General features: G+C 35.2%; 1 protein-coding gene across 2 annotated transcripts in view; it reads left to right on the top strand.

Moving 5' to 3' along the window:
* Positions 1-24,556, top strand: part of PUX1 (plant UBX domain-containing protein 1) — a 114,639-nt gene that overhangs the window by 23,266 nt on the left and 66,817 nt on the right. Inside the window, exons 2-3 of one of the 2 annotated variants that reach the window (XM_089800052.1) lie at positions 20,021-20,083; positions 22,349-22,445. In XM_089800052.1, coding sequence (XP_089656178.1) covers positions 20,021-20,083; positions 22,349-22,445 — 160 coding nt within the window. The remainder of the gene's footprint in view (positions 1-20,020; positions 20,084-22,348; positions 22,446-24,556) is intronic. The other variant, XM_089800054.1, reaches the window with a different exon arrangement.

Genomic DNA, 24,556 nt, shown 5'->3' with positions numbered 1-24,556 from the left:
AAAGTTGTTTGTGAGGAGGCTTAGGTGGTGTCTCCAATTGCCTAAAAACGAAAGGGTTATGATTACCGTCACCACCTTGATGTCTGCTTGTGATCGGCATGTAAGGATTTGTCTTTGCTTAATAGGATAAGAGAAGCATGTCGGATTTGAAGCTATCACAACCAAGATTAGTCACTTGTCAAAGTATATTAGATGGCTTGTCAAACAACACTCAAGAATTTACAGCACTGGTGACTCAAGCGGAGCAGGCGAGCAAGAAGCTCAATAGCGAATAGCTAGAAGAGAGGTAACCGGATTTGACAAGTGATTCATTAGGGATGTTTTAAGACTTACATTTGACGGACTAAACTCATCTTTTCGACTTAGGATAGCTTCCTAACATACAGATGTATGACCAGGACTTAGGAGATGGAAGTGACGAGACCCTAGATTAGAAAATCAAAACACAGACCCTGTTTTGGCATCAAATAGTTCCAGGCGACACTTTCTCAGAGACTAGGTGATAGTAGGACAGCATAAAATGTCGTACGATACAGTTTGAAACATGAGGGCGACACTTTTCTTGAAGGCGACAGTTCGCACAAGTTAGTGCGATAGAACATAGTATACAAAGGCGATATAACTCACAACATTAGGGCGATACAATTTTGGAAAAAATTCTATCGCGCGATATTTCTTCAGAGACCAGGTGATAAAATGCTAGTTTGTGTGTACAAAAGACCAATTTTGACTCCAAATTTTGTGTTTTAGTCTCGACAGTCAGGTGGTTTTTCAAATTAGACAGTGTACGTTTCAGTTATCAGCAAGGTTTGCAAACAGTAAGTGTTTTGACATGTCTTCAAACAGTTGATCAAGGGTAACAACAACCTTGTCAACACGCACTTGTGATATTAGAACAGCCTTCCTACCAATATTACCGAAATGTTTATGTTGCGAGAACGTTAATACGGGTCAACACATCTGAAAACAGTAGCCAAGCAATCTACCTTAATGTCATGGTTCATTACTCAACAACTTGGCCCACGCTTGATGCTCCTTCGCCTCACACCAAGTGGTTACCTACAAGAGATATTGGCTTTGTCATAGAAGTGCCATAAGCACAACTAAGGGAACACATATGGTGAGTGTAAAATCTTGGGGTGATCCGGGTAGTCCACTAGGATCGATCCTTGCACCAAGAAGTTGAGCGGCTAAAAAGGGTAGTTACTAACGTAGGGTGTTTAGATAGGGCTTACGTTCATAGTGTTCCGCTTGCTCCCAATTACGGGACACCTCACCTTGTGATGAGTAACCGATCTCGCGACCACAAGAGCACCTTAAGCATTCTTGCCTAGTGATCTCCCTATGGTTGAAATCCCATAAGCGATCACACAAGGCAAAGACAAACACTATGTCTACCAAGGTTTTGTGTCCTTGATAGCCTTGAGTTTATGGTGGGTTGGAAGAGTCGGGTAATTTGCTTGTCCCCACTTGGGTCGTTCCTCTCAGGTTGTCCGAGAGCAGGCCCGCTAAAGGATCCTAACTATCACAAAATGGATCTACTCTCAAGAGTCCGGATTTCTGATTCACCTCAAGGGTGAAGAGCATACTCTCCTATCTCGATTGTTTCCACCAAGCATGCCAAGAAGTCTCAATTACCCCTTGTTTTCGAAAATCCAAAGACAAGTCCGGATTTTTGATTCACTACAAGGGTGAAGAGCATACTCTCCTATTGCCAAAGGACCCCAATTGCAAGTTTTAATGTGCCTATGAAAGATAAACAACTAGTATAAGCCACACATTGAATAAAAGTAAACAAACAATTTGGGGTTTTTATGCGTTGGGCAGCCCTGCAAACAACCATTAGTAGCCCTTTTGCATTTGAAGCTTTGACATGTGTTCTTTTAAGCAACGTTTCAATTTTCAAAATGGCAACCTGCAACCACAACCTGTTAGCATCACAAAAAACAAAAGGGAAATCTATTAAATGAACCTCTGTCAGATAGTCACAGACCTATAAAAAACCCAAAAACCAGCAAACAACAACTGAAAAACTAACAAAATCACCCAAACAAACAACAAATTCTAGCCAGGTGATAGTTTATGCTGGAAGATTGTCGCACGATACTTCTCAGAATACACGTGCGACAATTTTCTCTTACGTGATAATTCTTCTTAAGCCGGGCGATAGAGCTTACTATACTGGGGCGACAGAGTACAGTATAGCCGTGCGACACTGCTTTCAAAAAAGTATCGCACAACAGTTATGTGAATTGTCGTATGAAATTGGAAAAATGTCGCTTGGAAACTGCGACTGTAAGAAAAAAAAAAAACTTGTGGACAAAATGTAAAAATGCGAAAATGCAGTGAAAAGAAGAGCAAAACTTAAATGTTCTGCCCCACGGTGGGCGCCAAAAATGTACACTCGAAAGTGTCCCATTCTAAACCCTTCTATCCAAACGATTCCATGAGTTCGGAATGTTCAAATGCCGGCTTAGAGTTCCCTATCCACGAAGTGCAAGAAGGTATGTTTCAAGTTTGAAGGCTCTCAGCCGAGCCTTAGAGATACACTTCTTGCTAGGAAACCATGCAATGGGAGGTTCCAAAGACAAGATGCAAGAATGCAAATGTCTCAAGGAGTTCTTCAAGAATGCAATGCAAGTATGGAAACTAAGCTAAGATGAGAATGCAAAATGCAGCTACGCTAAAACATGTATGAGAGTGTTACAATCCAAATATTAAGTTATGTGAGATAGATTATTGCAAAATAGAAGCTAAACTAACATGCAACATGAATCTAAGTTAAAATGCTATGGTATGGGAGAATGTAGACAAAAAATAGAAGTTCTCCACAAAGCTCCAAAGAAACCTGTTAGAAAACCTGCAGCATAACAATACTCAAAAGATGGATCCTTTGAGGGGGAAAGCTCTCTCCCTTTTAAAGTCATACGGACGGTAGAGATCACGATGAAGATGGTGGATGATCAACGGTGGAATTTGAAAAGAGGAGCGATCCATGTGCACACACAAGTCAACCAATAGAATATAAGTTGACTTGTCATATAAGACAAAAGTCACAAAGCCTTTTCTTTTAATTGCAAAATAGAAAGAGGACTTTATGTGTGCACTTTAAGTGGGTTAGAAGAATGGGGTCTTTTATTTAATTAAAAGGGGACATGTTCTTTTAATCAAATAATGAATTTAGGATAGCATAGTCAAACTATAGGTTATAATCAAATAAATTGATTATTAGCAATTTGGTCTAGGTAAATGATTAAATTAATTTAGCCAAAATGTTGAGAAGGGGGGTAATAGTCTAGATGACCAATTTTTAGGTGATTACAAGTGGTACTCTTGATTATGGTCTTCTATACACTCAGAAGTCTAACTCTACACTATGTGGCTACACAGATTCAGATTGGGCCGAGTTTGTTGATGATCGTAAGTCTACTGCCGGATATGTGTTTAATTTAGGATTTGTAGTTGTGACATGGACTAGTCAGAAGCAATAGGTGGTGGCCCTGTCTTCAACTGAAGTGGAGTATCGGGAAGCAGTTAAGGCAGCTTGTGAGGCAGTTTGGCTTCAGCGGATGCTTGCAGATATGCATGTTCCTCAATCAAGACTAACTCCTATATTCTGTGATAGTCAGGGAGTACTCAAATTGGCAAAGAATCCGATCTTCCATGACCAAACCAAGCATTTCGAAACACATTGGCATTACATTCGTTAGCTAGTTAAAGACAACTCTATTCAATTGTTATATGTTCGCACCTTAGAGCTGTTTGCTGATATCTTCACCAAGTCTCTCGGTTTTGATAAATTTGTAAAATTCAAGGAGGCTATTAGAATATTTCTGATAATGCTCTATCTATTGTATGTAGATAGTTTCTATTTTCTGTATATACGTTTTGTACATATGAGCTTGTGAGCTCGTTGTAATTCTTTAATTTATTCAATACACAAGATAATCTTTTGATTATTTTAATAAGATAATCTTCCAATTATTTTAGGTTAACCATCTTCTCAATTCCATGAATTTGTGACAAATGATCAACTAGCTTGTTATCTTCATTTTGAAATTATAACGACTAACCATCTTATCATTTCATAGGATTATAACCAAATTAAATGTCAACTGACTTCATGTGAACCTCAATGGCTATATTTTAAATTAGGTCAAAAATTGGGATGTAATTGTTAACAACAAAATATTAAAATGATAATATCAAGTTCAAGTAACATTGTTTCAACTTTTAACTATTGGAACTTTAGACTATGTTTCAATCCATAGTTTGTAGGCTCAGACTCAGAGAGTACTCGACAAGCCCAAAATTCAGAGAAAACTTGTCAAAAACTTGGTAACTTAAAAAGAATTAAAATTAAAAATCCTTTAAAGAAATACTTTTTTGTTCTAAAATATAATTACTAAATGAATTAAATAAAAATGCATCGTTTATAGAAAAACAGCATGCAAAAAACACATTTTAACCAGCATTTTACTTGCATAGGCATTTTTACCATGGTTTTTTCTGTCTATAAAAACACAAGAGTTAAACTTTTGAGTACTTGCTCAACAAAAGAAATAGAGAGTGCTCAAAGAGTTTGCAAACTATGTTTTAATCATCTAATGGATCACCATCATAATCATAATCATAATAATAGTCATCATCATCAATGACACTACTTGATTCACAAATAGTGCCAAGAGCAATGGGATCAGCTCCACCAATAATGTTCTTGCTGTTCAAGTCTTCAAATGCAGCAATTGCTAGATGAGAGTGGAAATATCCGAGTGCGTATGCTTTGCATTTAGATGCCAAATTTTTGATTCCCTTTCTTTGTATTTATTCTGATTGTGGAAGGAGATGCATGTTGGAATGCACACATACTCTGTTTTCACTCTTTTTGATTGCAATCTATTGCACTTTACTTAGTGGCTGAAAGAATACGTTCTTCAATTTCTTTCTGATGTAGATGAACTAGCAACCTATGAAGACAAGTCAAAGTAAATATTTAAAACTAAACTATTAAATCTATAAAATTATTAGTGATGTTATGAAAACAAAACCTATAAAAATTATAAATTTACAAATAAATTTCGTTGTGAGGGACTACAATTGGAAGCCTTGGCCATGGAGGTACCACCAACTATGAGCCTTTCGTAAATTAATGACAAAAAGCATCATACTTAAACCTCTTGCATTCACAGACTCTACAAACTTATCTATAATTAAATCTTGAATATCATAATCAGAAAAGAATCTCAGGAATGTTGCCTATGCATTGACACCAGAATATTATTGCAAATAAAATAAAAGCTTACCTCTTTCACCCATTAGAAGCTGTAATACCCCCTAGGATATTTACTCCAAATTTAACAAATGTTGTGCAAGAATCTAAGGAAACACTATTCATGCAAACTGATTTCCTTTTATCCAGTAGTATTGAAAATCATCTAATACTAGATCATGATAGAGGTCTAAAATTAAATATGAGTATTGCCTTCAAATAGATGAATCATTACAATCTTAGTTATCAAATAGTACAAAATACCTCTATTGCTGCATGTTTGTCTTCAGATAAATTCTTCACAATTTTACCCAGCTGTGAGCACTGCTGTGAATCTTTCTCCAAAGATGAATTGGGTTTCCATCCAATCCACTGAGAATGAAGTTTTCTGTCCTCATGTTGCATCAGAGCCCAAGCTTCTCGGTATTGTCCAAGAGAAAACAATTATCAAACATAAACCAAACATGATCAAAATGAACTTCTCAATGTTCCTTAAATAGCACACCCATGTTGATGGAGCCCGAAATTCTAGGCTCCATTTGTGCAAGATTTGAAATTTTGGTGCGACATTAGTGGCATAGATAAAGTAGGGATTGTGCAATGTCAGCATGTAAAGGATGTTTATTTGAAAACAAAAGCTAGCAATCATTGAACTGATCATGTCAGGGTATAAGCATTCTATAGTATTTTTAAAAGGAGTGCACCTTGATGCTGTTGGCCATCTTTGAAATCCAATGTACCTGAAACAATGGAAATCACACATTCCTATCTGCAACACATTTGCTACTGTGCGATATAACTAAGTGACTACTGTAAGTCATCCTTTGCAGATATACAGAAGTTTGATGATCAAAAATAAAGAATAACAATTTGAAGAACATCAGTATGTCAGCCCATGGCTCCTTGTCAAGTATATGAAATTATTTGGCGGAATTATCAAAGGATACAGTCACAGATATATCATTGAGAGCATACTAGATTGCTTTCTGGGCATAAAGATGTGTGTTCAGGTCGAAGATCATGAGTATTCTAGTACACTAAATATCTCTGCCGCATCCTTTTATGATGAGAAGTGATGAAGAAAGGGAATCATGGGCCATGTTCTTGTTTTCGTTATATATCTAGCGATGTTCTATCACAAGTCTGGAGAAAATCAAGCACCCTGTTCTGGGAGTGTCCTGAAGCATATCATCATCGCGAGGAGTGCCATTCAGAACAGAATTCACAATATTGAGAGCTTTATCACCTATTGTCTCATAGGGCTTCACGACCGAAGGATATATGTTACTAATCATTCTTGTATAATCTAATGAAGTCTTTTTTGGTGTCTCTTACAGATATGAGGATCCACGCTAGAAAAAGCTTATCTGGGCTTCATGGCAACTTCACAACACTTAGCATCTGATAAATCCAAAGGAAGATTAAGGCTCGATAAATGAATGTAGACACACACAATAATATTGTTGATTATCGAAGGCCCTTGAATAAAGGTTGCGAGTATGAATAAAAGGGAGTTAGAATTGTTGCATTTTCACGGGTGCAGGATTATTAATCTTCATAACTGTGACTCACGCATGAATCATTGGCATGCCAAATATAGAGTAGTTGTTGTAGACCGATGGTCGGCTGAAGACATTGAATATCTACTTCTGCCATCTTGCATAAAGATAAAGGAGATGGGAACCAAGAATTCATGTTTCCGTTTGTATATGATAATAGTCTATATTTTGCGTAGGTATGGAGATATACACGAGTAGAAGAACCAGAAACGATCATCATCGTGGAAGGAACGTGAGCAGCCGTGTATACAAAATCATGTTTAGAGCGGTGAAGGTATTCATGTGTTTCGCAGATAACATTTTAGAAGCATCCCAAAGCTCACGGGATTATGACCAAACTTGCTGTTGTCATACTCATAACAAATTATCAAATGCAACAAATAGATTATCAATTGTTGATATGAAATATTATTGAATTAGCAAAGCCGATTAGTTATTTATTGTGAAAAGAGGCGACGTCTAGAAAAGGCAACCGACACCTTTTGATAGTTTATAAATATATGATGTAAAACAAAATAAAGACACCGTTGATATATACCAAAACTCTCTGCATATTCTGAAGCATATGTGCTATTTAAACTCCTTCCTCGGAAGAGATTGAAGTTTGAACCAAGCTCTTGGATATTGAATTATTGGGCATACATTTCGATATTGTGTGAGATAAAATTGTGTTGAGTGGAGCATCAGCATCTGAGTGTCTTCCATACGATTTTTTCTACAATATAATCAGTAAGAATTTTTATTTGCTTTAGAGTTAAACTACTATATAGTTCGTCCTTTGTGTTCATCTTTATTTTCTATTAATAATTTGTTATTAGGATAAGTGGATCAAATTGTTCGTTGCTATTTAAACTTGATAAATACAAATATTGTGGAATATTGTGATTGTTTCCTTATTTGTATCTATTTTGTCTCTATAAGGGTTAAAACATCATAGATTGGTTCAAATACGCATAAATACAAAGTAATTTGGCGCATCTTGATAATTGAATTGTTTATAGATTTAATATACATGATACCATAGAGTTATATGTGAAAACGTATAGTTTTTACTTTTATTGCCCTTTTAAATTTCAGCATTGATCAATAACTCGCTCATAATTCTCTTTATATATGCTGGCAAAAATCTAATCTCTTTCCTTTAAAGGGTTTGATATCTATTTTTTTTAATAATTCACTTTTGATCTTATTTCAGCATTCACAAGTTTGTTAAACTAATTGTAATTTCGAAGATTAATACTCACTATTAGCAATCTAGAAGTTTCCTTAACCTCTTGCCATTTTGGGAAACTGTTTTTGCATTGAATCTTTCTGCTATAAACGTCTTGGATCCAAGTTTATTATCTAGAATCAGGTGCATTGGCCTTGGTTTTGCAGAGCCAAAAAGCGCAGAGGATCCAGATCGAATTGATTGATCTTGTCAAGTTGGCCACAACTGATTAGATATCCCAGCATTGAGCAGGCAAGGCTCGTAGGATTCTAATCTGCGGTTTTGGGAACCAACCCATGTGACATTTTCTCCTTGTTTGTCTCTTGAAATTCCTTTCCTTTGTCTCTTTCTTATTCCACTTTTTCAAATTAAAATGACTGTTAAGTTTCAGTAAGCTCAAATAAAGTCATTTCAATACTTTATTGTCATTTAATTTGATATGATTTGACAACTTCAAAACTTAATTATTTGATTGACTTCTAATGTCCCCAAAAAGGTATATTAAAGTCCTCCCTCCTTAGAGATTGTTTTCCTCAAGCAATCATGAATCTACATATCAATACCAAGATTCTATATAAATATGCAAATAGTTCCATTGCACATTTTGGAGCAACTGAACTCGATCAAAACTTGCCTCACACAATCTAGTTAGATGCAACTCATTCATCGTTAAGATCCTTGGATCCCAAGGCTAGTTTGAAGAACTATCACTTCTTTGCTCCTAAAGTTTCAGAGTTTTACATCTCTGTATCCCATCATAACTGTCATCTGAAAATGCAAACTAAAAATTCTCTAAGCTGAAAATCCTCTTGCTGAAGGAGAGTACATCTCATGCCATGATGAAGTAGAACCTTCATTATACTAATCATTCAATTTCTTCTTATTCGTCATAATAAACATATTCAACTCATCAACTTGTGGGCTGAAATAGAAACGATGTGCATTGCTAACAATGTAATCAAGCTGATAAATATCACCTTATGAAAAAATTAGTGCTCACATCTACTGGACTCATGCCCATCATGCTTTTGGTGCTTTACAAATGTCAAGCCACTGTCATTGGTAAATATTGTGTAGCTGACAAGATGTATGTTGTCAGTAAATATTGTGTAGTTGACGGGTTGATGCTATCGGTAAGTGTTACGTAGTCGACGGGCCCCTTCGGGAAGGTTCTTGTTATGTAGCCGACAGGTCCTTCGGTAATTGTTATATAGCTGACGGACCCTTTCGAAAAGGTTCTTCGGAAAGTATATATACACCCTTTGAGATCATTGTAAGAATCATCATAAGCATTATGTAATCTCTTTGGCATATGCGAATAATAAAAGGAGTACTGCTGTTAAAAAAAAGAAAGAAGAAATTTAATAAAGTCACCGTACGGTGGCTTAAGTTAAGCTGAAAGGAACCGTATGGCACAGTCACCATATGGCTCCCCTTCTATCCAAACGCTGTATGACCTTCTAAAAAAAAACAGATCCTCATACCCATACAGACAAGGTAGTAATAATTGCTGTGATGTTTTATAAGCTGTATATTATTTTTCCCCTTCACCGTACGGATTTTTAAACAGAGTTTAGAATATTAAGGTAGCATCGTACGAGTTCCTATTGATGCATCTGTACGACGATGTTTTGAAGGGATAATTGATGCGATTTTATGAAGGTACCACTATACGGCTTCTTCTAATAGCTTTATGACTATACGAACCTTGTAGTCAAGATATATATCTCTGGATATCCATCGTATGGAAGTGTGACTTATCCTGGTAGACACAGTACAGAGATATCACCTAGCAGAGTAAGCAGAGATTTCCGTATGACAATTACAATTTATCTATTGGACACTGTAAGTACGAAGCAGACAAAGGAAGGAGTGACGAGAGGGAGCAAGATAGAAACCCGTATGAGAAAAGGGAAATCGTACGTCAACGGTAGGAACCGGAGAGGGAGAAGAAGGTTGTAATACACCGGTAGATGCAGAAGAAGGGTGACAGGAGGTTTTCTAAAAAAAAAAAAAAGATGACAGATTGAAACAATTCAAAATGAGTAATGCATGGTGCCAAAGGGAAGGGAAAGATAGAAATAGGTAGTAAAACATAAGCAGTTGCCAAAAAGAGTGTGGAATCGGAAGAAAACGACAAAAAAGGTGTCCCATGGAGTTTTGTGATAGATTAATGCATTTAGACAATGAACAAGAACATGTAACAGCAATACTCCTTTTATTATTCGCATATGCCAAAGAGATTACATAATGCTTATGATGATTCTTACAATGATCCCGAAGGGTGTATATATACTTTTCGAAGAACCTTCCCGAAGGGGCCCGTCGGCTACATAACAAGAACCTTCCCGAAGGGGCCCGTCGGCTATATAACACTTATTGACGATATCAACCCGTCGGCTACACAATATTTACCGACTACATACATCCTGTCGGCTACACAATATTTACCGACGACAACCACATCTAGAAGCCTATTATCACATAAAACAAGCTTTCAGACCTTCTGCAACAAATGGTATCAACATTATTAAAACTGATAATTTTATTTTTAACCTCTTTAAGAATACATTTTCAGTCATCCGTTGGTAAAAGCTTGTCAACATTTCCAAATTTGAGAATAACTATATTTAGCACTCATTCTTATCGTTCCATCAATTCCTAGATTCACTAAAAGACCATTGAAGGAAATAAATTCATACTTATAACTTCATCCATAACAATGAATTCTTGAAACAAGTGGTGCTTCCTTGCGTAGAGCATATCCATGTTCTTGTAATCATTTAAACCAATTAACTTATTATTGTTTGAACTTACATTTTCCTCATTATCTTTGTTTTGTTTGAGAATCTCCTCATACACCACATCTTCTAAAACCTTGGAAGATAATTGATCATTTTTTGTCCCATGGTTGAAACTATGAAATCTACCCCTAGAATCTGTTATAGAAACTATTTCATGGCTTCATATTGGAGCATCGTAGAAACATTGGTCCTCAAAATTCTTGAGTTTATCTCCTTGTCAGTCTTTCTGATCTTCATTACCATAATGTGTCTCATTTGATCGAGAATGGTGAAAACATTATGCTTACTTTCATTTTCACAAAGGGTATTGATTGCTTCAACAAACTATCTAACATTTCCTTAGTTTTATAATTAGGTCCATCTTCCTTGTGAGTGGCTGTCATGTCCCCAATTTCTGCCCTTCCTTAGTGACAACATTTCTAGCAAGGTTGGTCTATTATCTGGTTCCCATAGGCCAGCAGAGCATAGAGGGAACCAACCCAGGGGCTTTAAGAGTCATGCATGAGCTTCCCAAGTAGTTTGGAGCAGTAGACAATAGTTTCCTACAATTTAGAAGGGATTCCTAATTTGTAAGGATTGACTAGGAGTGGTCTAGGAGGCATTTGGAGACCTCGGCGAACGTTTTGGAGACTTAGAGTGCATCTCCTATTTTTTAGGAGGAACTCCCAGTTCAGTGACAGTTCTCTCAGAGGTGCACACAGTAGGGGAGTCATTGGGACTCAATTTTGTTTGATTGGGGCTGTCTCCTACTTTTTAGGAGCATCCCTAGATTTTAGGGATGGACTGCCAGTTGACCAATGTTGTCCGGCATCAGTCACAGACAGGTGACAAGGTCAGATTCATGTTTGATTGGTCATTTTGGGCCTTTTGGGACCATTTGGAAAATATTTTAATATATTTAAATATTTCTTAAGTTGGTGATTAAATAAATTAAAATAATGTTAATAATATAACCATTTTGGAGTAATAAGGGGATTTTGGCTTCAGTTGATCAGGTACACGTATGTGTTATAGCTCCTTGGAAAGGTCTCGAATTATTATACATGATTTTTACTATCTGTAGACTTTTTGGTGCCTTCAGCTATGAAATTTTAATAAAGTAATGTTTTTCCTATAGCATAGACGACTTTAATTGGGAAAATGTTATTTTATTATATTTTATTTAAAGGGCAAAGTTTAATTTCCCTTTAGGGTTCAATTTACAATTGGAAGGGGATATAAGGAGATGGAGACCTAGTTTCTTATTATCTTTTGCATATTGAAAAACTTGGTTTTGTGAATTGGCTCTGAGAGAGCAATTCTTCATTTGGGACGCAAACCCCAGGTTCTGGATTGGTTGGGACGTAGCCCTCAGCAGTTATTGGCATTGGATTCTTCAGACAGTGTGCGTTGCTATCAGGGATAGAGTACACCATTCTTTATTGTGGATTCAGGTTGCAGATTTATGGTTTCAGCGTTACAAATTGATTCTTTCAGTTGGGACATGATTCCTTGCAGTCTTACGGCTGCCATTTGCAGCAGTTTGGCATCATTGTTGGATGTAAGCTCCTTGGAACTGCATTGGGTTTATTATTTGGCTTTATAAATTAGAAATCTGCTTGGTACAATTTATAGCAATTCTGATTTGGCTCTATGTTCTTATTTATTTTCAGTCTCCTCTCATGTTTATTGTTCATTATTCATTACTATTGTGAAAACTATCAAAAAACACAAAACAAAAACAAAACCTTCTGCAACTTTTGTCTATTCTCAAAGACCATCAAAGAAATCACAGGAAAATATAGTTTATTAATTTAAAAACTACAGCAGATCAGCAAGGGCATCTATTAGGGATCTTTCAGTGGCTACTATCAAAGTCTGGTTTTCAGCCTTGTATAATGAGTAATGAGTTTTTGCTCAGTCGTAGACAAAGCTTATCCACCTCTTTTTCCTTGTCTTTTGCAAACATGATAGCAAGATCCTTATCCCTTAGTAGTTGCAAGTAATCTGATTTCATCTTTTCAAAAGCTTCGTTGATTGTTTGCAATTGATTACTAGTGACCCAACTTGCAACTCCCTTTTGAGTTTTTCAAGTAAGATCCTCAATGTACTTGTGAGATTCATTTGCCCTTGTTAATACTTGCACAGCTCTCTCCTCTGAGACCAATAATCTATCCTTAAAATCTTGCAATGATAAAGGATTTTGTTCAAATTCATTTAAGGTACATGGGCTATCACGTATTATTTTCTCTGATTGGTTATCAACTGTGGAAACATAATGAAAAATTCAACTATCTCACTAGATGATGACATACACTCTTCATAAAGCTTTAATGTGACATTGTTATGATCATACATGGATTCATCCAATAAGTTGAGCTTTTCTAATGCTCAATAAGAGATGTATGCAAAGCTGTAGTTTTATCTTGTTCATCACGATTCGTGGAACTTTTTTCATTTGCAACTTTTCCCTCATCATCACTTACCTTCTTTCTTAATAATTCCACAAACGTGTTCTGCTGTCCAAGTCTCCTGACATTTGAAATAGATCTGCTTGTTCGTCTTATGGTTCTTCCTTTTTTAAGGACACTCTGCAACCTGTAGGCCCATTGATATTGGTTCATTTTCAGTTGTGTGCTCTTGGAACTTTTTAATTTTATGATCAACCAACCTTTTGGAGAACCCATAAGCAATGGGTGATACAAATTGTTGCTTCCTCCGAATGGCCAACAAGACTGATTGCATATATCATCATCCTCATCTAAAATTGAGGGCATAATATTTTGCCTACAAGCCCTCACCTTGCCTGGATGATGCTTCCTGGTTTCAGTTTAGAAGCATTGAAACATTTGAAGAATCATTTTTTTACATTTGAGATCCAATGTAATGATAAATGATGTAGTTCTTGCCATAATTTCTAAAGTTCTAGCCCTCATATTAAAAGTAGGGGCTTTGCAATCATGTAAAATATTTAGGCTCTCCACATTCAGTGGTAGAACCATCTTCAAAATGTCATCATTATAGATTGTAATACGAGTTGTTATTCATATAACTTTACTGAGACATGAAGCAACTGCAAGTCTGATCTTTTCATGGATGTTCCAATAACCTGTGCTGGACCAAAGCGAGCATTGAGGGTTGTAAAACCTAATTGAAAAGCCTCCAATCTGCCCGGTCTACATTGGACAAGTATGATTCTAGTTCCTCTAGTTTCGAGAGAACACCAGTAGATTTCACAGACCTCATTTGTAATCCAGTTACATAGAGCTAATTCCCTATTTCTTTTTCTTTCTGTGAGTCCCTTAGCCAATCACCGTTGAATGTATCACTGATTTTTTTGAAAAGAGATCACTTTTCTGATCTTCCATTGACTTCACTTTATTTTTGCCCAAACTAATACCAGCTGAAGATTACCAGCTGCCCCTGTTGTGCACTAACTTTTGTGCTCCGTCTTAAGGTAATTCTGCCAAACAGAAGATTTTCCCAGAATATATGTAGTGAACCACCCCTAATTTACTTTCAATTTTTTTAAAAACTTGCCAATTGATTCATTTACCAAACATTGTGCCAAATAGTTGTCAACTGTTTCTGTAGTAGGCTCATTCAAGCCCACTTCATCTTGATGCTCATATAAGGTTTCTCAATTTCATATATTCATATTAGGAGGAAATGAACAATAAAAATCAGTTCTGTTGTAGCTGCTTACACTGTAAGGTCCTGCCTCTGCTCTGTTCTTATACAATTTTTGAAGATCTTAGTTTAGTAGGGAGACACTGTGTCAAACAGATTTCTTCCAAATTGTTTGCTGTGGATTTGCAATTGAATAAGCATTCATTCAAATTCAAAACATGAATACTGTGCTTTCCATTATCCACGCACTCCAATTCTCTTGAAAAAACATTGAGACCCTCCGGAAATATAGACCCTCCTGAAATATTAAAAAGAAGACCAAGTATTTTCCAATTGCGGACTGTAATCAGATAATGAGAAATCCTGACCTCTTTAATAGATTTGGGTAGTTTTAATTTTTAACAACTCACATGTTGCATGGAATATTCTAAGCACATGGTAAATTAGATTTGGCGAAAACCCAGTCACCAGTTACATGATTCTCTTTAATTTCTCATTCATGCGATATTTTTTGTCGTTTTATTCAATGCGGCTTGACACAGTGACTTCTTCCTTCAATTGTTTTTTTCTATTCTACATTGATCAAGGACTCTGCAACTTGTTATAGACATTCTTCACAATTAAGCCCAAAAGCATTTGTACCCAACCTAAGTAATGTGGTGCACAAAACCTTGAAACAATATTCATTTAAACTATTGCTTGCCTGCCGTAATCTAAGTATCCTCCCTGCAATATGAAATTTTGCCCAATGTCTCAGCCTTGTGCTAACATACTTGTAAGAGATTCTCCTCATGACAAAGTTGCACACCAGATTTATAAACTGTTGTTTGTCCATTGCATCTACCATAGCTTGGGCTGTTGATTTTTTCATATTCTAGGATACCAAATATCTTTTACGATATCACTATTTCATAGAAAAGGAAACATTTGCTACTGGAAGATGCATAACCAGTTTTTCATTGGGAGCCTGTGAAGCAATTTATTGTATTCATCTATGTGCTATAGAGAAACTCCATATCTCAACCAAAAGGGCATAGGAATATAAAGGATAGATCAAACAAACCTATGTACAAGTCCATTGTGATAAATATGAAAACTGTTCGTCTTCATAGGCTTGCTGGTTTTGATATTTCTTGTGGCTGGTGCTCAACCAATACTCTCAAAGTACCCACTAATATTTGTGTTAGTTTCTAATGTTCTCTGAGGGTTCTCTTCAAGGAATATATTATATACTCTTTTCTGTGGCACATAAAGGCTTGATAAATCACTCACAAATATTTCTTGCCAAACTTTAGAGTAGTCTGCCCATAATAATAATCCGCCTCAATAATAATAGTGGCACTTCACCCTTAATTTAAAATAATTAACCTTCTACTATAGTCTTTTTAGGACAATAATCAAATATTTCCTGCGTCAAGAATAGCCTCCAATGAATTTCAAAAATATTTGCCACTCATTTATAATAGTTTGCTCCAACATCTCGCAGTATATGGTAGCTGTAAGTTTTTAAGGAATAATAAATATTAATGTTGAGTGATTCAACACACCCAATCTATATATCTGCCACTTATGAAATATCGACCATTACTCAATTTCCCTTATGGTAAATAATATCCTTCTGTCAGTGATTTATAAGATACAAAACCAGGACTTGCTAATTTATATTCATGACAAAGGTAAACCATATCCAAACTCTGGTTAACTTTAAAATTGAAAAAGCTGCACTTTTTTCACTCATAAAACCTCACAAGTTGGCAAGAGAACCAACTTTGATACCACTGTAATATCCCCCTAGGTTATTTGCTCCAAATTTAACAAATGTTGCATAGGAATTTAAACAAACACTATTCATGCAAATTGATTTCATTTTGCCCAACAGATTATATTGAATAACATAAAATATCAGGCTGAAATAGAGGTCTGAAATTAAATATGAATAGTGCTTCAGACAGATGAACCATTACAAGCACCAAATAGATATAAAATACCTCTATTGCTTTAAGTGTGTCTTCAGATAAAAACTTCACAATTTTACCCAGTAGTATACTCCATTGTGAATCCATCTCCAAAGATGAATTTGGTTCTGTCCAATCCATTGATTAATCTTGAAGGTTTCTGTTCTCAGGTTTCATTGGAATTGAAAGCCAAAGCTCTTCAGTATTATCCAAAAGTTCAAACTCAAGAACTCAGATTCAAATGTAGAAACTTTCCAGAAAGTCATTTTGGTTAAAAAAAAAAAACCGACCTAAAATCAATTAAATCAAATTGCCAAATCAGTTTTAAAGCTCCTAACATTTAATTTATTTAATTCCAAACAAATGGAGTATACATACGACATGTATGCCGCTAAATATAAAATCACCATATAAAACAACATTTTAATTTAAATAACTTAACCACGGCAATAACAAATAATTTTACTACGTACAAATTCTTTTCTGGTCTTCCACAATTTATGCAAGGGTAATCTGGACTTCACCTACATGGTAACCAGAGGTATAAAATATGTAATCAAAGATACATCCTCCAAACTAGGAGTGATATATTGTTAAATATCATGAATGATCAATGTGACTATTTCAGACTGTTGAAGCATGGTGGAGTTGATGTTTGGTACTTGTCATCACTATAAAATACACATCAAATGTAGTTCTTCATATATAAAATAACAGAAATATAGATACAAATACTTTAGAAACTGAAACTATTGAAGTTGCATTCTTACAATTTAATCATACTTATGTATTCAAATGTTAAGATATCACCCCTTTCATGTTTTATCATTATTTAGAACATTATAATAATATCCTCATTTAATCTATATGCATTTAACTAGCATTTTACGACAATAATGAGAAAAAATCAAATGCTCGTAGAGCCACTATGCATATTAGATCATCATTGAACACAAGTATAAATAACTATCCACATTAACAGTTATATTTACATGATCAAAATAATATAATTGTAATAGGGTTCATCACAAGAATGCCAATATCATGTCCCCTTTTGTAGGCCAGTAAATTTTGATGTGTTGTTAGCCCGTTTTGCTTTGGACCAGTGGGCTAACTGGGTTTTCTCAGGGATCAACTTGAGTTTTGGCCTAGGCAATTTCAGTTTCTGGCCTATCAGGGTTGTTTTAGTGGGGTTCCCAGATACTTACTATTTATAGCAAGTCAGCATGCTCAACAACCTTGGCATTTTAGTTTGAATAGGTGTGTCTCGTTGAGACCTTTCCATCCATCCGATCAGTGATTTTAATGTCTGAAGGTTTGAATGGTTTATTAATAAAGTGAATTTAATACATGAGTTCATATTATCAAATGCCACTTTATTTTCTTTTGTGGAGAAAAAAAAATATTTAAGAAAATAAAATAACGAAACAAAGAAAGGATTGTGAAGAGTCACTAGGTTGTACTTGAAAGGAGGGCTCATTTGCAGGAGACTTGATTTATGTTATTGGAAGTGGATTTCTTCTCTCTTGGAGAGTTTTAGAAAGCTTTAGTTTTCAACTAGTTTGAGGACAAAAACCTTTGAGCTCGGAGGCAGTGGATGAAAACCCATTGTCTATTGGAGATATCACACAAGTATCTCACTTGTGCTTAAATCTTTATTTTCTGATTACCAATCTGACTGTTTTGTTTTAAAGATTGGATATTGCATTGTTTTGCTGAGGGATTGTAAAGCAATATTCTTTTTATTATATATATATATTTTCAGCTTGTTATTGGTATTTTCTGAATAAGTTGGGAATCTTTGCATGCAAATCTATTGTAAAAAATTCCTATATTGCAATTTGAGAAAAAATGGATAAAATATCCAGCTAAGGAGATTATAGTGGTATGAGAGCTGTGTACCCTGCCAGCCTGCGACATTTCATGAGTAACAGAAGATAGGGTGTTTGTGGTTTTGAATTTCTTTTTGGAGAAACAAAGAAATATTGTATTCTGCTATATCCTTGCCGTCAAGTTTGGCTTCAACAAATTAGTATCTTCTGAAAGAAATTGTGGAGCTTGTTGAATTATTTTATAGATATTGGTTCAAATATGAGATGTATCTGTTTAGCAATAAACCATGATATATTTATCGGTGGAACTTGAACCAGGGATGCAAAATATATGCCAGAAGAAGTTAATTGTTCTGTCAATAATGTTGAATCTTTTTGATGATTAATAAAGTGCTTGCCAAGACTACCTTATACAGGACCCAATATATTGGCAACTACTAAACATAGTGAAGTTTAATAACTCACATTTAAAAAAACCCCACAATTAACTCTGAGGCCTAATCCCCACAAACTGATGAAACAGGGTTCATCTTTGTTCCCTTTTTTTGACTTCATAATGATACACCCACACCACACCCGCATAGTTTAGACTTTTTTAAAGAAACTTTATATTCACAAACAAACACATTTATACACATCAATATATATGTACACATATATACATCTATGTGTGCAGTTGGATTCGGGTTTGGTGCACATGCATGCAATACATTTTTGCAAAAATACTTGAAGTCCAAAAGTACTCAATTAATTACATATTCTATGCCTAAATAATTCTGTCAATCTATTTTCAATTTTTCAGTCTCGTTAAGAACCAAAACCTCCATTAATTTGTGATATTTGAGCTCCTATCTTTGGCTCTAGGGGTTAGAAAATTATAGCAACTGTGCTATTTATGTTCTTCATATTATTCTTAGTCATTGATAGGAAATGAGATATATCATGAAAAGTAAAATAATTAAACTCAGCAGCTATTCTCTGTTTGGAAGAGAAAGGCCTTCCATTAATGGGTAAGAGAAGAATATTGTGTATAAGCAATGCTGGCTTCAGCAACTAGGGACACGAGGGAAGTGCTTCCGAGTGTATCCTTTGAGAATGGAAAAAGTGTTTTAAATGCCCTGAGAATTTGTTGTAATATTTCTGTGTAATTAGTCTTTAAAAACAGAATCCGAAGTCCTTGATTGACAAAGGCAGTGTAACCAGTCACCTGATTTTTTTTTGTTCTCTAAAAAGTACTTAAAGCTGGAAGCCTTAAGCCAACAAAAATTAAGTTCTTTTTCATTTGATTACTTTATTGTGTAGCTCAGTTTGTCTTACTAACAACCTTGTCTTCCCCAATGAGTCTAGAACATTAAGTGCCCTATTAATTCTATACAAATTAGTAAATTGAATGCCATTAGGGCCCTAGGTAATATATTTTAAATGTAAGCCCCTAGATTTGTCTCAACCTTATTTATCCATGCATCTCGTGTTCTAGCCCTGGCTGTTTAGGTCTCTGAAAAATCTTTTCAATTAGATTTATTTTAGTTGATTAATATATTGTAACAGCACCTCATATAGGTGACTTCTATTGATTGTTTAGTTTTGTGCCTCAGATGCCTTTTTATTTTGGGTTTTCTGTCATATTTCAGCCAGAAACCATATGCCATTAGACTGTTTGCCTCATAATACAATTACTTAGTTTCCATCACAAAGGTTTGCTTCTGATTAATTCACATTCTAAAAAAATGCATGGAAAACATAGGCATGTGATGATTCAACCCTCTACATGTTTCTTTGCAGGTTGGAGCTGAGTATAAATGTGCTAAAAGAAGAAGATTAGATGTGGACAAAGATCTACTCAAGGTGCCTGAGTGGATCGTTTTGAGTATATTCTTGGTCATTGAAATATGAACCTGTATTTTATAGGTCGATGATTATGATGCTTGGTTCATAAATAGTATAATAATATCTTAATATAATATTATCCCTCTGGGTTTATTCAGGATAATCCTGAGTTTACTTTTTCCACAGTGGAGAGATATGCACTGCAGACAAATTTATGTTCAGATAACCAAGGCAGTAGTTGGCCCATCACACTAACCAAATAAATGTTATAATTTAATTTAATAAGTATTGAGTGTTGGAAGAGGTTGATTTTAATTATAGGAAAGATAACTCTCTTAAACGAGCTCTTATGCTTTATAATGAGGCACCTATAGATCCATAGAAGATTATTCTGGTTTTTATAATATTCCATTTGGTACACATCTGATACATAATCTGACTTGTGTTACTGACATATTTGTACAGACCTCGTTAAATCCCGTGGTACACATCTGATGCAACTTATGTTATTGACATATTATACACACCTGATCAATATCCTTTGGTATACATCTGTTGTAACTTCTGTTACTGGCATATTTATACACACCTCAGTAATAGCCTTCAGTACACATCTGATACATGATGTAATTTGTGTTAATGACATTTGTATAGACCTTAATTGCCATCTAAATATCAGGTCACAAGAACAAAAACCAAAGTTGCATGGATAGGGATACGGACACAAATATGGATTCGGTATTGGGTACGGATACAACCAATTTTTAACACCCCAATATGGATACGGCTGGACACGACATTAATAAATAATACATACACATATATTAAACACAGTTTTCTAAGTTATTACAGGAGATTTTCATTACTTCAAAAGCAATATTGACACATAAATGCTACATAAGTATTTGTAAGTTAATTTAACACTTCACAATACATAAACGTAGTAGAGTTGCATTAGAAGATAACCCAAAAAATGGGTTGCTGAAATAGAAGAACATTTTATTTGTCTTTCTCATTTGGTGCAGCTTTTGTTTATACCATTTAAAAAAAAAAATTGCATTAATAAAGTTTTTTTAATATTTAATTTGGGAAGATTTACGTCAAATCTTTTAGAAAATCAAATCCTATAGTATTTGGCACAGTTGGAAAATCAAGTTTTTTTAGACAGACATGGGTACAATATTTAATGTGTATCCGGGTAGTATTGGATACGTTTCCAAATTGGATACGGGGATACGTGCAGCCAAGGAGGTACAAAGGAGTTTCTGGCAAGTCTGACAAAAACAGAACATGGTAATTACAATGATCAAAGAAATTGGATTTAGTGAGAAGTGAATTCTTAGGGCAATGCATCTTCATAGCCTTGAACTGCTTTTACAGTTGAGATATTACATCGATAAATACTGGTTTATGTGTTGATCTTCAAAATTTTGCTTGAATTTTCATAAGCCATTTTTATTTTGTAGCTTAAATTTATTGAAATTCTTGTTAAAGTATTCAAATCTTGTGACATCATGATCTGGAAATGTATATAGATAAACCTAATAGGGCAGAAAAATGATATTGACAAGTAAAACTGGACTGTAGGATTTGCATACTAGAATCAATAATCCCAAATAATGAAGAATCAAAGTAGCAAGATATGCATGTAAATATAGATCATACAACTAGTAGAAGGGTCCCATTTACAATTAGCTCCTCTGTTTGAAGAGAACCTTTCTAATTGAAGATAACTCTTGCCAACTTTTCCTTTAGGCAATACATGTAGTGTTTTGGTCATCATTTAATTAGAAGATACATATCTATGCAAATAAGAGTTCAACAGTTGTGGTTGGATGCATAGCATATGCTTTACTTTTTTCGTCAACATTTAAATGTTTGTTAAGAGTCGATTCTTCATTATTTTAATTTAATGTGTTATGTTAGGGCTTCTCCAATGTGTCACAGCATCCATTCATATAGCTGTGAGCATTTTTCCTGTAGGTTTTCGGGTGCCTTTTTTGCTATCACTTGTCTTGCCAAACTGACTTTCATATTGCAAAATATGTTTCTAACAATTTGCCTTTTATGATTCAAAAAAGCCAAATTGTGTTTTCACAGTCATGTGAACCCTAATCCTTATGTTGATGTTCTTCACTTTTTGATATGAGTTTGGTTAAGTTAGAGGAATGCTTTCAAGAGTAGTGAGGTATCTTTGTCAATTCTGCTTTTCAGGATATTTTGGTTAAGTTAGAGGAATGCTTTCAAGAGCAGTGAGATATCTTTGTCAATTATGCTTTTCAGGATAAGCTTTCATCAGTGGCTGGGCAGCTGGGGCGAGAAGTACATGTTTTTGTTAGTCCAGTGGCTGGAAATTGGAATGGCCCAAAACACATTCCTGGTACGCAACTCTTCTTCTAGTAATATGTACAATTTTCTTATCTTTTCTGCCTGCTTAGTTGTAGAATGGTTCATTCAGTCATGGTATTGAGAATCCAAGTTTTATATTTCAAGTCTTTAGATCACAATGCCTTGCCTCTTATCTGTCATGTATAACTTGAATTATGAATAAATCAATGCATTTTATGGTTGGGGGCATAATTGTTTTGCAGATATTAGATAACACTAATTGTTTCAATCAACTCTTATTGCTCTAGTACCTGATAGGTGTAATAATGAACACTTTCTGGATTCCGACATTGCTGGAATGGATATTGAATCAAAGTTGGATTTTTGTTATTAATCTTTATAATAACACCATTTGTGAATGAGTGAAACTGTGTGGGGCTCTCCACGAAAGACAATCACTAAAACTTCTGGGTACCATTCCCCACAGATTTGTTGATCTAATTTATGAAAGGTGGTGTAAGAGTGCTTTTGAATTGAATTGTGTACTATTTTATACAATATTTTACGGTTTCAGTATCAGTGGTAAAAGACAAAAAGAAACCCATGGGGGCTCTTGGTTCTGTCTCTTACCTAGTCCATTGTTGTCAAATTTCAATAATAAATCAACAAAACAGCTATTTTATGCAAAGGGCAATTTAAACTGTATACAAAACATTTCACTTTCCAGAAACATTTTTCAGAACAAAAGAGCATGATAATAAGTGAGATGTATGATATAGAAACAAGGATATCTTCGTTATTTGTATTAGCTGAGGCAACCCATGGAGACACTGGAGAGACTGAACAGTAAACAAGATATTTATAAATGTAATTAAGTCTACTTTCATCACTTTGTATTAATTTATTCATGTGAAACATATTCCTTTTCTTATTCAATTATTATTGTCTAAAAGATGTCCAAATATTTTCTAAACCTATTACCCTTCTAGAATTGGCCATTAACTCTTTCAACAATCCTCAAGAAATAGGATGAAAATCAGACGTAAGAGTTGGCTTGGAAATATATAGGTGCAGCCTTGGATACTTATGGCATGGGCATTTTTGATGTTGTGTCTTCTTGCTCTATAGAACTACTGCTCTAGAGACTCCTACTGCTAAAGCTAAGAGAAGATCTTGGACAAGTATATTTTTACTTGTACAATGCTCTTATTATCTGAGTCAATTACCTTATTGTTGTACCTCAAACTCTTCTCGATTGTTGTGCAACCTGATGGAGCCTAAAATTTTTGGCAAATTTGGGCCTCCATTTAGGCACCTTATCTGACCTTTTTATCCCACAAATAATATTATATTTACATGTTTCAATGATATCCCTATGCTAGGTGTACAGTGACCCACAGATTCAAACCAATTTATGGAAGAATGTACAGATCTGATAAAGCAAAAGTTGAACAGCAAGTATAGAACATAGTCTCAAGAACTGGCAGTAGAAAGAGATGTTTGATCAGAAAATTGGTGCTTGGGATGGTTGACGAAAAAGCAGAAGTGGTTCCAATCATTAAAAATCACAGGTCTGTAGCGCTGCAAATACCATGAGCTCACCCAGAAAACTCTACGATTATCCACAAACTCCAGATTGGGCTTCTAGTTTGGCACTGATCAGAGGTGATATAGATGGCATATTGACTACAGCAGAGGCCATAAATCATCAAGGATTTGATATATTGAGGGGCCATAACTAAGCAGCAACACATTGAAGGACGTTCAACTTTACCCTAGCTACTTATGTTAATTCTGAATCTTCTCCATGTTGTTCATACCCTGTTTAATTCTCAAGAACCCACCAGTATCAACAACCTGGACTTCATTTATCATCAAGCTATCAACAATACACAGTGAACGATATTTGAAAAAATAAAAGATTACGATGATGTTGGAATCCAATACACATCTTCACCATGAATCTCCAAACTCACAAGGGACATTGAAAACTTCACAAGATTAAGATTCAGAATATTAGAGTGAACAAATACAATGAATAGAGCACACCAGAAATAAGCCTCACTAGATACATCACCGGTGAATGGAAGGCCCGTTTAGATACCATACATACGGTTATGCCAACTGTAACATGTTTGCATGAGAGAATGGAGCCCGACAAGT

The sequence above is a fragment of the Cupressus sempervirens genome, chromosome 9 (assembly GCF_028749045.1).
Source record: "Cupressus sempervirens isolate cs-2001-9-10 chromosome 9, ASM2874904v1, whole genome shotgun sequence".
In the NCBI taxonomy this organism is placed as follows: Eukaryota; Viridiplantae; Streptophyta; class Pinopsida; order Cupressales; family Cupressaceae; genus Cupressus; species Cupressus sempervirens.
Note: the sequence above shows the minus strand (reverse complement) of the source record. Positions and strands in the feature narration are given on the sequence as shown.